A 16,365-nucleotide genomic window follows, 5' to 3' on the forward strand; every position below is an offset into this window, starting at 1 on the left:
TAGTCTGAGAAAATAAACACTGGAGAAGACCTTTTAAATTGAGTTTTGGGTATATATAAAAATACACTAGGCAGAAAGGTAAGGGAAGAACAATGGCATTCCATGAAGAGAGAAGTATATACAAGGGCACAGTTTTCCAGAAACTGCTTGGCATAGCTAGAATGTAGGATGTGAAATGTAGAAAGCTTTGGGGGTATGAATAGGGTATAAAGTAGGTAAGAGTCCTATCACAAAGGGCCTGTACTCTTTGATAAAATGTTTAGATTTCATGTTTTATGCACGGTGAAACATGAAGAGGTTGTAACCATTTTTAAAGATCATACTCAATATTTTTTTTCTTAGAGATAGGTAGCTGAAGGCTGGAATATTATCACTGAAACAAATATTGTGCAGAAATACTGATTTGTAGCTAAATTAATGGTGAATTCTTTTTACATTGTTCTTAATGTAGCTTTATGCAAATAGCATTTAATAAGACAGCCAGTTTTAGAAACTGGTAGGTATAATCTCCTGAATATATCTAATAGCCTTCATATTATGCATGTCTTATATTGTCAACATTTATTTCGTAAATTGTTATGCATATTGTTACACATAATAGGTTTCTTGCTTGGCTAGCTTTCCAAAATGTTCTTTGACAATACATATGTCAAATACCAATATTAGTGACAATATGTCTAAATAAACATGGTAATGATCTCAACACATTCTCTAAAATTAGATGCTTTTCAACTGCCAATAAATTCTCTTGTTTGGAACTTTCATTCTACTTCTCAAATACCAGAATCAGAATTTCTACCTAAGTAAATAGATTCTGACCAATGTGCTACATTGCAGTTTTATTTTATTTTATTTTTATTATTTATTTATTTATTTATTGCTATCATTAATCTACAATTACATGAAGAACACTATGTTTACCAGGCTCCCCCCTCAGCAAGTCCCCCTCATACACCCGATTACAGTAACTGTCTATCAGTGCAGTAAGATGCTGTATAATCACCACCTGTCTTCTCCGAGTTGCACAGCCCTCCCCGTGTCCCCCTCCCCCCAACAATATACATGCTAATCATACTGCCCCCTTTCTTTTTTCCCCGCCCTTATCCCTCCGTTCCCACCCATCATCCCCAGTCCCTTTCCCTTTGGTAACTGTTAATCCATTCTTGGGTTCTGTGATTCTGCTGCTGTTTTGTTCCTTCAATTTTCCTTTGTTCTTATACTCCACGTATGAGTGAAATCATTTGGTACTTATCTTTCTCTGCCTGGCTTATTTCACTGAGCATAATACCCTCTAGCTCCATCCATGTTGTTGCAAATGGTAGGATTTGTTTTCTTCTTATGGCTGAATAATATTCCATTGTGTATATGTACCACATCTTCTTTATCCATTCATCTACTGATAGACATTTAGGTTGTTTCCATTTCTTGGCTATTGTGAATAGTGCTGTGATAAACATAGGGGTACATCTGTCTTTTTCAAACTGGGCTGCTGCATTCTTAGGGTAAATTCCTAGAAGTGGAATTCCTGGGTCAAATGGTATTTCTATTTTGAGCTTTTTGAGGAACCTCCATACTGCTTTCCACAATGGTTGAACTAATTTGCATTCCCACCAGCAGTTTAGGAGGGTTCCCCTTTCTTCACAATGTCGCCAACATTTGTTGTTGTTTGTCTTTTGGATGGTGGCGATACTTACTGGTGTGAGGTGATATCTCACTGTGGTTTTAATTTACATTTCTCTGATGACAAGCGATGTGGAGCATCTTCTCATGTGTCTGTTGGCCATCTGAATTTTTTCTTTAGAGAACTGTCTATTCAGCTCCTCTGCCCATTTTTTAATTACATTATTTTATTTTTGTTTGTTGAGGTGTGTGAGCTCTTTATATATTTTGGATGTCAGCCCTTTATTGGATCTGTCATTTATGAATATATCCTCCCATACTGTAGGATACCTTTTTGTTCTGTTGATGGTGTGCTTTGCTGTACAGAAGCTGTTCAGCTTGATATAGTCCCATTTGTTCATTTTTGCTTTTGTTTCCCTTGCCCGGGGAGATATGTTCAAGAAGAGGTCACTCATGTGTATGTCTTAAGAGATTTTTGCCTATGTTTTTTTCTAAGAGTTTTAATGGTTTCATGACTTACATTCAGGTCTTTGATCCATTTTGAATTTACTTTTATGTGTGGGGTTAGTCAGTGATCCAGTTTCATTCTCTTACATATAACTGTCCAGGATTGCCAGCACCATCTGTTGAAGAGACTGTCATTTCCCCATTGTATGTCCATGGCTCCTTTATTGTATATTAATTGACCATATATGTTTTGGTTAATGTTTGGAGTCGCTATTCTGTTCCATTGGTCTGTGGCTCTGTTCTTGTGCCAGTACCAAATTGTCTTGAATACTGTGGCTTTGTAGTAGAGTGAAATCTCTCACAACTTTATTCTTCCTTCTCAGGATTGCTTTGGCTATTTGGGGTCTTTGGTGGTTCCATATGAATTTTTGAACTATTTGTTCCAGTTCATTGAAGAATGTCGTTGGTAATTTGATAGGGATTGCATCGAATCTGTGTATTGTTTTGGGCAGGATGGCCATTTTGACAATATTAATTCTTCCTAGCCAGGAGCATGGGATGAGTTACCATTTGTTAGTGACCTTTTTAATTTCTCTTAAGAGTGTATTATAGTTTTCAGGGTATAGGTCTTTCACTTCCTTGGTTAAGTTTATTTCTAGGTATTTTATTCTTTTTGATGCTATTGTGAATGGAATTGTTTTCTTGATTTCTCTTTCTATTGGTTCATTGTTAGTGTATAGGAAAGCCACAGATTTCTGTGTGTTAATTTTGTATCCTGCAACTTTGCTGAATTCCGATACTAGTTCTAGTAGTTTCGGATGGAGTCTTTAGGGTTTTTTATGTACAATATCATGTCATCTGCAAATAGTGACAGTTTGACTTCTTCTTTACCAATCTGGATTCCTTGTATTTCTTTGTTTTGTCTAATTGCCATGGCTAGGACCTCCAGTACTATGTTAAATAACAGTGGGGAGAGTGGGCATCCCTGTCTAGTTCCCGATCTCAGAGGAAAAGCTTTCAGCTCCTCGGTGATTAGTATGATGTTGGCTGTGGGTTTATCATATATGGCCTTTATTATGTTGAGGTACTTGCCCTCTGTACCAATTTTGTTGAGAGTTTTTATCATGAATGAATGTTGAATTTTGTCGAATGCTTTTTCAGCATCTATGGAGATGATCATGTGGTTTTTGTCCTTTTTGTTGGTGTGGTGGATGATGTTGATGGATTTCAAATGTTGTACCATCCTTGCATCTCTGGGATGAATCCCATTTGGTCATGGTGCATGATCCTCTTGATGTATTTTTGAATTTGGTTTGCTAATATTTTGTTGAATATTTTTTCACCTATGTTCATCAGGGATATTGGTCTGTAGTTTTCTTTTTTGGTGGGGTCTTTGCCTGGTTTTGGTATTAGGGTGATGTTGGCTTCATAGAATGAGTTTGGGAGTATTCCCTCTTCTATTTTGTGGAACACTTTAAGGAGAATGGGTATTATATCTTCTCTGTATGTCTGATAAAATTCCAAGGTAAAGCCATCTGGCCCTGGGGTTTTGTTCTTGGGTAGTTTTTGAGTACCGCTCCAATTTCGTTGCTGGTAATTGGTCTGTTTAGATTTTCTGTTTCTTCCTTGGTCAGTCTTGGAAGGTTGTATTTTCCTCGGAAGTTGTCCATTTATTCTAGGTTTTCCAGCTTGTTAGCATATAGGTTTTCATAGTATTCTCTAATAATTCTTTGTATTTCTATGGGGTCTGTTGTGATTTTTCCTTTCTCGTTTCTGATTCTGTTGATGTGTATTGTTTCTCTTTTTCTCTTAATAAGTCTGGCTAGAGGCTTATCTATTTTGTTTATTCTCTCAAAGATCCAGCTCTTGGTTTCATTGATTTTTTTTTATTGTTTTATTCTTCTCAAATTTATTGATTTCTTCTCTGATCTTTATTATGTACCTCCTTCTGCAGACCTTAGGCCTCATTTGTTCTTTTTCCCATTTCGATAATTGTGACATTAGACTATTCATTTGGGATTGTTCTTCCTTCTTTATATATGCTTGGATTGCTATATTCTTTCCTCTTAAGACTACTTTCGCTGCATCCCACAGAAGTTGGGGCTTTGTGTTGTTGTCATTTGTTTCCATATATTACTGGATCTCCATTTTTATTTGGTCATTGATCCATTGATTATTTAGGAGCATGTTGTTAAGCCTCCATGTGTTTGTGAGCCTTTTTACTTTGTACAATTTATTTCTAGTTTTATACCTTTGTGGTCTGAAAAGTTGTTTGGTAGGATTTCAATATTTTTGAATTTACTGAGGCTCTTTTTGTGCCCTAGTATGTGTTATATTCCGGAGAATGTTCCATGTGCACTTGAGAAGAATGTGTATGCTGTTGCATTTGGATGTAGAGTTCTATAGATGTCTATTAGGTCCATCTGTTCTAGTGTGTTGTTCAGTGCCTCTGTGTCCTTACTTATTTTCTGTCTGGTGGATCTGTCCTTTGGAGTGAGTGGCTTGTTGAAGTCTCCCAAAATGAATGCATTGCATTCTATTTCCTCCTTTAAATCTGTTAGTATTTGTTTTACATATGTTGGTGCTCCTGTATTGGGTGCATATATATTTATAATGGTTACATCCACTTGTTGCACTGAGCCCTTTATCATTATGTAATGTCCTTCTTTATCTCTTGTTACTTTCTTTGTTTTGGAGTCTATTTTGTCTCATAGTAGTACTGCAACACCTGCTTTTTTCTCCCTGTCGTTTGCATGAAATATGTTTTTCCATCCCTTGAATTTAAGTCTGTGCATGTCTTTGGGTTTGAGGTGAGTCTCTTGTAAGCAGCATATAGATGGGTCTTGCTTTTTTATCCATTCTATTACTCTGTGTCTTTTGATTGTTGCATTCAGTTCATTTACATTTAGGGTGATTATTGAAAGATATATACTTATTGCCATTGCAGGCTTTAAGTTTGTGGTTACCAAAGGTTCAAGGTTAGCTTCTTTTCAATCTTACTGTCTAGCTTAACTCGCTTATTGCGCTATTATAAACACTCTTTTATGATTCTTTATTTCTTTCCCTTCTTTTTCCTCCTCCTCCATTCTTCATATGTTGGGTGTTTTGTTCTGTGCTCTTTTTAGGAGTGCTCCCATCTAGAGCAGTCCCTCTAAGACACCCTGTAGGGGTGGTTTTTGGGAGGCAAATTCCCTCAACTTTTGCTTGTCTGGGAATTGTTTAATCCCTCCTTCATATTTAAATGATAATTGTGCTGGATACAGTATCCTTGGTTCAAGGCCCTTCCATTTCATTGCATTAAATATATCATGCCATTCTCTTCTGGCCTGTAAGGTTTCTTTTGAGAAGTCTGATGATAGCTTGATGGGTTTTCCTTTGTCGGTGACCTTTTTCCTCTCTCTAACTGCCTTTAAAACTCTGTCCTTGTCCTTGATCCTTGCCATTTTAATTATTATATGTCTTGGTGTTGTCCTCCTTGGGTCCCTTCTGTTGGGAGTTCTGAATACCTCTGTGGTCTGATTATTTCCTCCCCAGTTTGGGGATGTTTTCAGCAATTATTTCTTCAGAGACACTTTCTAACCCTTTTTCTTTCTCTTCTTCTTCTGGTACCCCTATAATGCGGATATTGTTACTTTTGGATTGGTCACACAATTGTCGTAATATTGTTACATTCCTGCAGATCCTTTTATCTCTCTCTGCATCAGCTTGTATGCGTTCCTGTTCTCTGGTTTCTATTCTGTCAGTGGCCTCTTGCATCTTATTCATTCTGCTTGTAAATCCTTCCAGAGATTGTTTCACTTCTGTAATCTCCTTCCAGATGCCATCCCTTAGTTCTTGTATATTTCTCTGCAGCTCTGTCAGCATGTTTATGATTTTTATTTTGAATCCTTTTTCAGGAAGACTGGTTAGGTCTATCTCCTTCTCAGGGGTTGACTCTGTGGTCTTGGTCTGCCTCAAATTCTGCCTTTTCATGGCGATAGTGATAGTTTGTGGAGGTGGCATGAGTTATGGCTGGGAGAACATCCCTTCTTGTTCATTTGTGGCCTTCCTCTCCTGGGAGAACAGCAGCCTCTAGTGGCTTCTGCTAGGCAGCTGCACACAGACGGGGCTTCTGATTCTTGCCCGCCTGCTGTGGAGTTTTAGCTCTGCGGTTGCTGTGGGCATGGCCTGCCTCAGGCTGCTGCTCCGATATGGCGGAGCCGCGTCAGAAGGGAAATGGCCGGGAGGTTGTTAACTCTGTGAGGGTCCTCTGAGCTGCCCTGCTGTCCTGGGGGTTAGAGTGCCCAGAGTTCCCCAGGATTCCCAGCTTCTGGGCTAAGTGTCCCAGGACGCTTCCGTCCAGCTTTGGGGTCCCTGTCCTTATAAGACTTTAAAAAGCGCTCACTTTTCTTTGTCCCCAGGGTACCGGCTGCAGAAACCCTTTCACAGGTCTTACTGTCCTGTTTGCCTAGTGTCTAGCACCCCACGCATGCAGTGTGTCTGTGCTCTGGTGCGGATGGCTAGGGCTGGCTATTTAGTAGTCCTGGGCTCCCTCACCCTCCCCGCTCTGACTCCTCTCCTACCACCAGTAGCTGGGGTGGTCCTGCCGGGCCGGGGCTTATATCTTACCCTTTTGCCAGGGGCTGGGTTCTTGCAGGTGTGGATGTAGTCTGGCTGTTGTCCTGTGTCTTCTGGTCTCTCTTTTAGGAATAGTTGTCTTTGTTGTATTTTCAAAAATATATGTGGTTTTGGGAGGAGATTTCCGCTGATCCACTCACACCGCCATCTTGGCTCTGCCTGGTTATGCGTTTTATTTTTAATTCTTTTTCAGGAAGTTTATTTAAATCTATCTCCCCAGATTTCTTCTCAGGGGAGGATGTGGAGGATGTCTGGGTTAGTCTGGTCTGGATCAAATTTTTCTGCCTTTTCATGTCGATTGATGCAGTGGTATGCTGTTGGCTTGTCTGTCAGCTGGGAGAACTGAGACCCTTTCCACCTGCTCCTGGCCTTTCTTTTCTGGGACAACGGTGATCCCTAGCTGCTTGTGTTGGGCAGTTGTGTGTAGACTTGGGTCTGTTTCTTGCCTGGCCGCTATGGAGGAAGCTCCCTTGCTGTGAGCATGGCCAGCCTCAGGCTGCTGCTCTGTTATGGCGGGGCCGTGCCGGAGGGAGAACGGACGGGGGTCCTGTTTATCTCCGTGAGGGATCTCAGAGCTGCACTGCCACCCGGGGATTAGGGCGCCCGGAGTTCCCCGGGATTCCCAGCTGCTTGGCTAAGTGTCCCGGGATGCTCCCATCCAGCTGTGGGGTGTCTGTCCCTTTAAGACTTCTAAAAAGCACTCACTTTTCTTTGTCCCAGGGGTGCCAGCTGCAGGGACCCACTCACAGGTTTTACTGTCCCGTTTCACTAGTTTCCTGTGCTCCTCACACTGTTTGTCTGTGCTCCGGGTGCAGATGGCTAGGCCTGGCTATTTAGCAGTCTTGGGCTCCCTCTCCATCCCCGCTCCGACTCCTCTCCTCCTGCCGGGAGCTGGGGTGAGGGGCACTCGGATCCCACCGGGCCGGGGCTTGTATCTTACCCCCTTCGTGAGGCACTGGGTTCTCATAGGTGTGGATGTAGTCTGGCTGTTGTCTTGTATCTTCTGGTCTCTCTTTTAGGAATAGTTGTCTTTATTGTATTTTCAAAAATATATATGTTTTTGGGAGGAGATTCCTACTGTCCTACTCATGCCGCCATCTTCTACATTGCATTTTTAGTCCATAAGAAAATGGGGCCTTTGAAACTTAGGTAGTCTGAGGATAAAAGTGCTCTGAATATAAAATACATATAAGATTTCAAATAATTTATGTATTTTTAAAAATAGAAATATTGTGTTAATTTCTACATTTTGAAATTACATTTTTAAGATATATTGGTTTAAATAAAATAATAAATTATACCTGTTTTTTAAATGTGGATATTAGAGAATTTAAAATTAATGTGTAAATCACACTATATTTTTATTTAGTGCTGCTCTATTCAGTGGTTCAAAAATTATCCATGGATCTCTAGTCTCAAATATTGTTCCAAAGCATCTAAGTAAAATGAGAGACCAAATCCCTTAAAAAGGAATTTATGTTTTGAAGAGAGGATACTTACTAATTCAAATAATTCTGTAATTGAAGACTTTCTGTGAAGGTAACTTTTTAAGATTGCTACTCTTTAGAGACAGTTTTAGGCATTTTCTCCAGGGTTACTTCCTGTGTGGTGCTGCTGTCTTCTATGGCTTCTTTGCTTTGCTTCTGGAAACCACAGCTTCTTTTTCTTGACCCAGATTCCCATTGATTTTAGTGCTTGTGGTGATGGGACAGGACAGATTAGATGTTTGTAAATTGTGTAGATTAGATGTAAATTGGGGCCACCTTTAATGGAAGATAATGATATAGTATCTGTTTCTCATACTCTAGCAATAACTAATAAAGCATACTGTCATTCCATCTGTAACAATAATGCCAGATCTTTTAATTTATCATGGATTGCCTAAAGAAGTGTTTTCAGAAGGACTGAGTATTGACATTTCACTTAGAAACTGCTTTTAGTAGAACTGAGTTGGGAGTGTAGTAGTTTTTGGTTTATTATTGTTAAGGTTCTGAATGTACGTAGAAATTATTTTCCTCTTGTTGCTAGATTCATAGCTGAAAATTATTTCAGGATCATTTCTCTTTTTATTATGTATGCTGCTTTATGATAACAAAAAAGTTTCTGTTGTAAACATGAAGATTTCACTTTTGTGATTGTTTTATATGCTGTGTGCTACATTTACATTTTTTAAAAATCCAGGAACCCACTTAAAAAGAAAACTATAATTCCATTATATAAATTAAATTCTGATACTGTGTTTTAACCAATAAATGCTATAAGCATAGTGTTGAGGATTTCTAGATAGTTTAGGAGAGGGTATTTTAGAACTCCTGGCTTCTAATTAATATAGAGGCAGGGGAGAGATATCTGGCATTGTTGTCACTTCATTGATTGCCAGGAAGTTGGGCTGTCATCCTATTTGAAAGGCACTGGTTAGGAATTTTTGTTCTAACATTTTGAAATTATGCTGGCTAATCTTCTTTTGACTAGTAGAAGTAACATTTGCTCAGTTCAGATGATGATACTCAAATGTTTGCTTAGTGTATACGTGGAATGTGCTTTTTTATCTTTTTACTTTTCACTTGGGTCTCCATATTTAAACAAGTAGGTGTCTTGTAGATAGCGTATTGTTGAGCCTTGTTTTTATTTTTATTTTTTTATCCAATCTGATCATTATTTTGGTGTGTTTAGATCAACACACTTTTAAAAATAAAGGACCAGATAGTAAATGTGTTAGGCCTTGCAGACCATACTTGTCTGCATCATTCATGCATTGAACTCTGCCGTTTTAGTATGAAAGCCACCTGGAACAACAGATAAATAAATGAAGAGCATGTCTGTGTTGAAAGTAAAGTATTTAACAAAAGTAGTCAGTGGGCAAGATTTGGCTCAAGATCTAGTTTGTCAGCCCTAGTTTAGAACGTTTACACTTAACATTATTTACTGTTAACATCGTATTAAAATCTATTATCCCGTTAGTTTTTTCTGTATTTGTTATATCTGTTGTTTTTGGTTGTTTTCTGCTTTCTTTCGAATTAGTTATTTTTCTGTGATTCCATTTTGTCTCCACTATTCGTTTATTTATTTATGTCTCAAACATTTTTAGTGGTTGCCTTAGGATTTATAATATACATCTTGAATTAATCATTATTTACCTTCAAATGTTATTATGCCACCTCACCTGTAATGTAAGAATCTTACAGCAGTGTATTTCCAATTTTGGTCTGCATTCTTTGTGCTATTGTTGTCATACATTTTACTTCTACATTATTTTATTTTAAAATCACATTGAGGATTGATTTTGTAAACTTTAGTGTTTAAATCATTCTTTAACCTTAACTGTTAAGGTTTGTCATAGTGAGATACAAGATTCATAAATCTGGTGACTCACAGGAGAGCTAAGCTAGAGAAGCAATAAGGAAAAAAGCATTAGACTAACAAAGTCAGAGTACTGAAGAGATAAACAGCTACATAGTAACATTTCATCCATCATCCATCAATAACCATTCAGAATTTTTCTTTAATTATGAATAATTTAATTATTCTTACTTTAAACTTTAATTTTGTTTTCTCCATGTACTATATAATGAACACTGGAGCCAGATATTCTGTTTTTTTTATCTGACAGACTGAAGATTCTCATCCAGTTCTTACATTCTGGATTATTGGGTGTGTATTTCAGCTTTGAGTTTTTAAGTAACAGACTAATTGGTAACTTACTATTCTTGATGATTTCTAGATACATAAAGCAAGTAATCTGTCATGTTCTATAACTATGCTTGTTTCTCTTAGACATAAGCTTTATTTTATCTTAAGAAATACAGAGTATAAATAATATAGTCTTTATTTATAATTAGCTGGTCTTCCATCAAGAAATTTTTTTTTTTATTGTAGTACTTGTGTGGTAGTAATCGAAAAGACAACATATTTATTGATCCAGGATACCAGACATTTGAGCAAGAATTGAATAAAATACTCCGAAGTTGGCAACCAAGCATACTTCCAGATGGTAATGCTCTTTTAAATAAAAGTGTTGCTAACTTGCTACTGGGATTTTTATTTTTAGAGAAAATATATTAAAAAGTGATCAGGAAATAATTCAAACTAGCATATTTTTTCAGAGTACTTTTTCATGAACTTACCTGTTCATCTTTCATTGAATTAGAAATGAATGTGGCTAATGGCTAGTGATTATGAAGAACTTTGTAATAAATGTGACCTACTTTCTCTGGAATAAGAAACTGGATGTTTATTTCTGAATATTCTGTAAGTATCTCTTTCTTAAAACCTATTTTAGATGGGTGAAGAAAACGTGTTTGTGAATGGAAAACACCTGGTTTTTTGTTTTTTTTCAGAAATTCTACAGATTTAAATTCCTTTCTGACCATTGTCTGCTTGTCCTACAGAACAGCAGAAACAAACATCTAGACCCTTACTCCAGAGATGATAGTTCGGAAGTCTGGTGTATTCCCTAGCCTCTGTAGGTATTTCTGAAATTCATTCCAGTTGACCTGGTATGAATGGAGGATTAGAATAGGTTCGTTCTTAAATTAACTTTTATCTTATTTGTAGGTGGTTACATTTATTTACATATATAATATGTAGTATTTATTACAATTCTTTAAAAATATTTCTTTCTATTTAAGGATCAATATTTTCTCGAGTTGAAGAAGATTATCTCTGGAGAATAAAACAACTAGGATCACACTCTCCAGTAGCTCTTCTGAATACACTGTTCTACTTTAACACTAAGTATTTTGGTCTGAAAACAGTGGAACAACATTTAAGACTTTCCTTTGGCACTGTGTTTAGGCATTGGAAAAAAAATCCTTTAACAATGGAAAACAAAGCATGTCTTCGATACCAAGTGTCTTCCTTATGTGGAACAGATAATGAAGGTAGGGTAACAGATTTTTATTTTGGAATTAGCTGTGTCAGGGATTACCAAACCTTCCTTTACTAAAGACCACCTTGGGTCTTTAGTTGTTAAGAACCTGAGGACTGTAATTTTTATAAAATAAGACAACCTGTATGTTCTTAAAACAGCTCAGTTCATTTTGTTTGAGAGATCATGAATTACCAGAAGCCACTATTAAATCTGAAGGACACCTAATCCCATCCTTTGGCATAACAGATAGTAGGAGTAAATAGAGTGAATAATACTGTCTTTCATCAAGATTGGTCTTAGGAAGTTTATGTAACCTTCTTTTAAAGATAAAATTACTACTGGAAAAAGAAAACATGAAGACGATGAGCCAGTATTTGAACAAATTGAAAATACAGCCAATCCTTCTAGATGTCCTGTGAAAATGTTTGAATGCTACTTGTCTAAAAGGTAAATGTTAATGATAGCTAATTTTTAAAATGATAAAATAAGTTAGTTGTTCTGAATTTAACACTACCCAAGATGTGACATTTTTTTCACTAAACCCTTTTCAGATTTCTCTTCCTTCTCATTTAGATAGATCTAAGTCCATTTGTGACTTTTTAAGTCTCATAATTATAATATACCCAGTTTATACTTCATACTTTAGGATTTGAGCATATGTTAAGAAATTGCTTCCTACTAATGAAATTACTCCTATTAAATTACAGCATCTTTTAAATTAAAGCAGTTCCAATGACTGTGTAAAGCAGGGGGACACAAACCTTTTTTGTAAAGGTTCAGTCAGATGGTAAATGTTTCAGGCTTTTTGGACTATGGAGTCTCTTGCAGCTACTCATTTCTGTTACAGCCAGAGAGTAGCCATATACCAAATATAAATAGTTGTGTTATAATAAGCATTACACAAGATGGGCTATAGTTTCCCACTTCTTGATGAAAAGGTATGTTCAAAAGTAGGATAGATAGGTGGAGATAAATTGTGTATTTACATTTAAAATAGCCCTTTTAAAAAGGTCTAAAAGATACCCAGGCATACCTCACTTTATTGCACTTCACAGATACTGCATTTTTTACAAATTGAAGGTTTGTGGCAACCCTGCATCCTGAAAATCCATCAGGGCTATTTTTCCAACAGCATTTGCTCACTTCATATCTTTGTGTCATATTTTGGTAATTAGAATATTTCAAACTTCATCATCATTATAGATGGGATCTCCGACCAGTGATTATGACTTTCTGAGAGTTCAGACTATGGTTAGTATTTTTTTTCAGCAGTAAAGTGTTTTTAAATTATGGTATGTACATTGTTGTTTTGTTTTTTAGACATAACGCTTTTGCATACTTAATAGACTGCAGTATAGTGTAAACATAACTGTTATATGCACTGGGAAACCAAAAAATTAATTTGACCTGCTTTATTGCAATATTCACTTTATTGCAGTGGTCTGGACTGAACCCGCAATATCTCTGAGGTATGCCTGTAATAGTGCTCTGAAAGTGCTATGCTTCTCAACTACCACTGCTTTACCCCCAATCTGATACCAATAGACATTTAAAAAAGTTTTAAACTAGTGAAGTGTTTAGAAACCATGAATCATTTCATCCCTGTTCATTATTTTAAGTATGTACTCTTCTTTTTTAATTTAGCATGAACTAATAATGTATTTTATTATATAAACAGTTTTGTAAATTATAGGTCCCCTGGTTAGCTCTCAAGAACTCATAAAAACTATGTCACCTATAGGATGAGAGTAATATTTCTGAAAATGATTTGGGGTGGCCCTGTTTGGCTACAGCAGTATCAGGATCTTCCAGTTGTAGTAACTATTTGTTAGTTGGAAATCCCTATGCCATTATTATCTTGTTGGTATTTTAAAAATTATTTCCATTGTGTAATGCTAAGTATTTTATGTGCTACCCTACTTCATCATTTCTAAGACACATTTTTCACATTTTACTTTCTGGAGCTGGGGTGCATGTTATAATTGATACATTTTGAAATTATAATTGGCAGCATTTTGTTAATTGGCAATATTAAAATAATGATTAAAAATAATATTCTATTGATGCTGTCTTGAATTCAGTCAAATACAGAATTTAAATTATGGTGGGAAAATAATCTTTTATCACTTTCAAAGTATTGTAATGATAGAATATTTAATATAGGTAGAGGCATGTTGTCTGACCACATAATGTGATAAACGATCAGTCACATCAGAATTAGTAATTAGATCAAGAATTACTCTTGAAAGAAGAAAAGAAAGTTGTGGGGAGGTTGATATATACTGTGAAATTGACTTTCTCCTTTCTCCCAAAGTCCACAGAATCTTAATCAGAGAATGGATGTTTTTTATTTGCAACCAGAATGCTCTAGTTCTACAGATAGCCCTGTCTGGTACACATCAACTTCACTGGACCGAAACACCTTGGAAAATATGCTTGTACGGGTTCTTTTAGTAAAAGATATTTATGATAAAGACAATTATGAACTGGATGAAGACACAGACTAAAAAGGAAAGTTTCAGAAGCAATCGGGGCATAACAGCATTAGATAGTCATGCTGCTAGATCTTTAATATGAAAACATTTCAAGTTTACTCCTTTTGTTCTGAGTTTTGTAGCAGTGTACCCACACTGGGTATTACCCTGTAAATAATCTGTGAGTGAAAGTTGCCATTATTCTATGTAGTGGTTTTAGGATACTTAACAAATACATTCGAATTCTTTTTTTTATTATTATTTATTTGATTAGGTATGTTTGTAACTTTTTACATTACAAAATATGAATGAGAATGTGCCATGTATAATTTTTTTCTTGTAGTAAGAAACATCCATATTGCACAACTCTGCTGTTGCAAAGCTTCCTTGATGGGGGGCTCTTTTACTGGGTTCTTGACCATATGGTTGTGTATGGGTAGCACTACTAAACGTTTAGAACTTGCAGTGTCTTTCATAATTTTTAAAATAAACTGTAAACTAATAGGCTGGGTTTTTTGTTTTGTTTTTGGGGGGTTTTGTTTAGTTTTATGTTTTAGTTACTGAAGCCTTACAAAGTCATGTAGAGAGATGCCATCTTCTGTACCAAAAATAGACAAGAGAATGCTGTTAATATTGGTGTACTGTAATGTGAATCTATACTGGTAAAAAACAACTCTTTGTTCCCCTTATTAAAACCTTAGTGTCCTTTTCTTACTTGTGGCTTCCTGCATCACCACAATCATTTATACACACACATGTATATACACACTTGTATATATGTGTGTGTGTGTATATATGTATGTGTGTGTATATACACACGTATGAAGATGACATTGAAAACATTGAGACATTTTCTTTGTAAAAATGTCTGATGAAAGTATAAAATTCTGTTTTCTATACTGACCTTAAGTACCCCAAATTTCCTTTATTTATAGAACTTTGACTTTTCCTCCTCCCCCTACCTTAAAGAATACAGATCATGTTGCCATACCTGAGTAGCAATTTAAAATTTTACCAGTTCTATTAGAATTCTTGTGCCTGCCTTCAAATATGACTGATGCATACATTGGATAAAATAATTTTTAGAAATGCCACTCCTGAAATCATAGTTACAGAAAGTCAAACTAGTTTAAATAGGATAGTGTCACATTTTACTATAAAGTTTAGCAGTGTAGTAAATCTATATTTCAGATGATTGAAGAGCAAAAAATGATGGATAAAGTATATCTCACAGGAAATCACATTTGATGTTAGATTGTTTGGCTTTTAATAAAACTTTAATTACTTCTTATAGAAGATAGCATTAAAAAAATTTTGCTTCCGCATAGCATCTATCCGTTCAGGTAAATTACTTTTCTTTCAAAGCAAGGACATTTACTTAAAATCCTGCTTTCTAAAGACTGAGCAATGTGCTAGCTGCAAATTACCATAAATAATTTGGCTGACTTCAAATAGCATGTGTATAATCATGTTGTTTCCTTGTTTCTAATTCCTGAAACACCATGGTGACATGCGTTTTTTAAAACTGATGAGGGTAAATCAGTTGACTTTCCACAGTTGGTCAGGCAATGTCTACACATCCCTTAGATTTTTCTCTCTTCTTTAGGATAAATATTAGCATTCAAAAGAAATTTTCTGTCATGATATGAAAAATTTCACAAGTTAATCTATATACTTAAGCTCTAATTACTATATACTTAAGCAATAATTACTAGAAATATTTTTGGCATAGAAATTATAATGTTCTAATTTGTTTTATAAAGTTTGAATAGCATTTCTGTCCTTAATTTTATATTTGTTGATTTGATAATCAGACGGACAGTAGCAAATTTGGTATTACTTTACTAAAATAGATTGCTCATTGTCTATTTAATGAAGAAAAGTGGATAACATTTAAAATACATAATACAAAAATTTCTTCATGCTTACCTTTTTCCAAAACTATGTGTTTAAGCACTTTTCCTATAAATGCATATTGTTGATTAAAAGATGGTTAATCATAACCACTTTTTATTCTTCAAAGTGGTGCTATATTCCATCAAGAGCAATAAAATTTTTCCCAAATGTCACTTAATATGTATTTACCAAATACCGTACATTTCTGCCATGGTACTACTATTAAAGCACCTTGTTTTGCTCTTTCCATTTCCTTTATTGTACATTTTAGATTTCCTAAACAGAAATGTCTACCCAATTTTGATCTTGACATGATTGAGGATTTAGAGCTCTTGTCTTTGTCTTGATTGCAATCCAAGAATTGGTTAACTTGACTCTCAGGGTGAAAAGAAAAATACTAGTTTGGAAGAATTGTTTGTTCTGTGAAACTTATTTCACCTA

General features: G+C 35.8%; 1 protein-coding gene across 10 annotated transcripts in view; it reads left to right on the forward strand.

Moving 5' to 3' along the window:
* Positions 1-16,097, forward strand: part of ZMYM2 (zinc finger MYM-type containing 2) — a 123,563-nt gene extending 107,466 nt beyond the window's left edge. For 5 of the 10 annotated variants that reach the window (XM_073223707.1, XM_037017172.2, XM_037017173.2 and 2 more), the window contains 4 exons: positions 10,561-10,675; positions 11,313-11,564; positions 11,881-12,001; positions 13,869-16,097. In XM_073223707.1, the coding sequence (XP_073079808.1) occupies positions 10,561-10,675; positions 11,313-11,564; positions 11,881-12,001; positions 13,869-14,061 (681 nt within the window). In that variant the 3' untranslated portion in view covers positions 14,062-16,097. Of the gene's footprint in view, positions 1-10,294; positions 10,336-10,560; positions 10,676-10,831; positions 11,147-11,312; positions 11,565-11,880; positions 12,002-13,868 lie in introns of those variants that run through there. The other 5 variants (XR_005061072.2, XR_005061070.2, XR_005061071.2 and 2 more) reach the window with 5 other exon arrangements.
* The last annotated feature ends 268 nt before the right edge of the window (positions 16,098-16,365 follow it).

This window comes from Manis javanica, chromosome 1, assembly GCF_040802235.1.
Source record: "Manis javanica isolate MJ-LG chromosome 1, MJ_LKY, whole genome shotgun sequence".
Classification (NCBI taxonomy): Eukaryota; Metazoa; Chordata; class Mammalia; order Pholidota; family Manidae; genus Manis; species Manis javanica.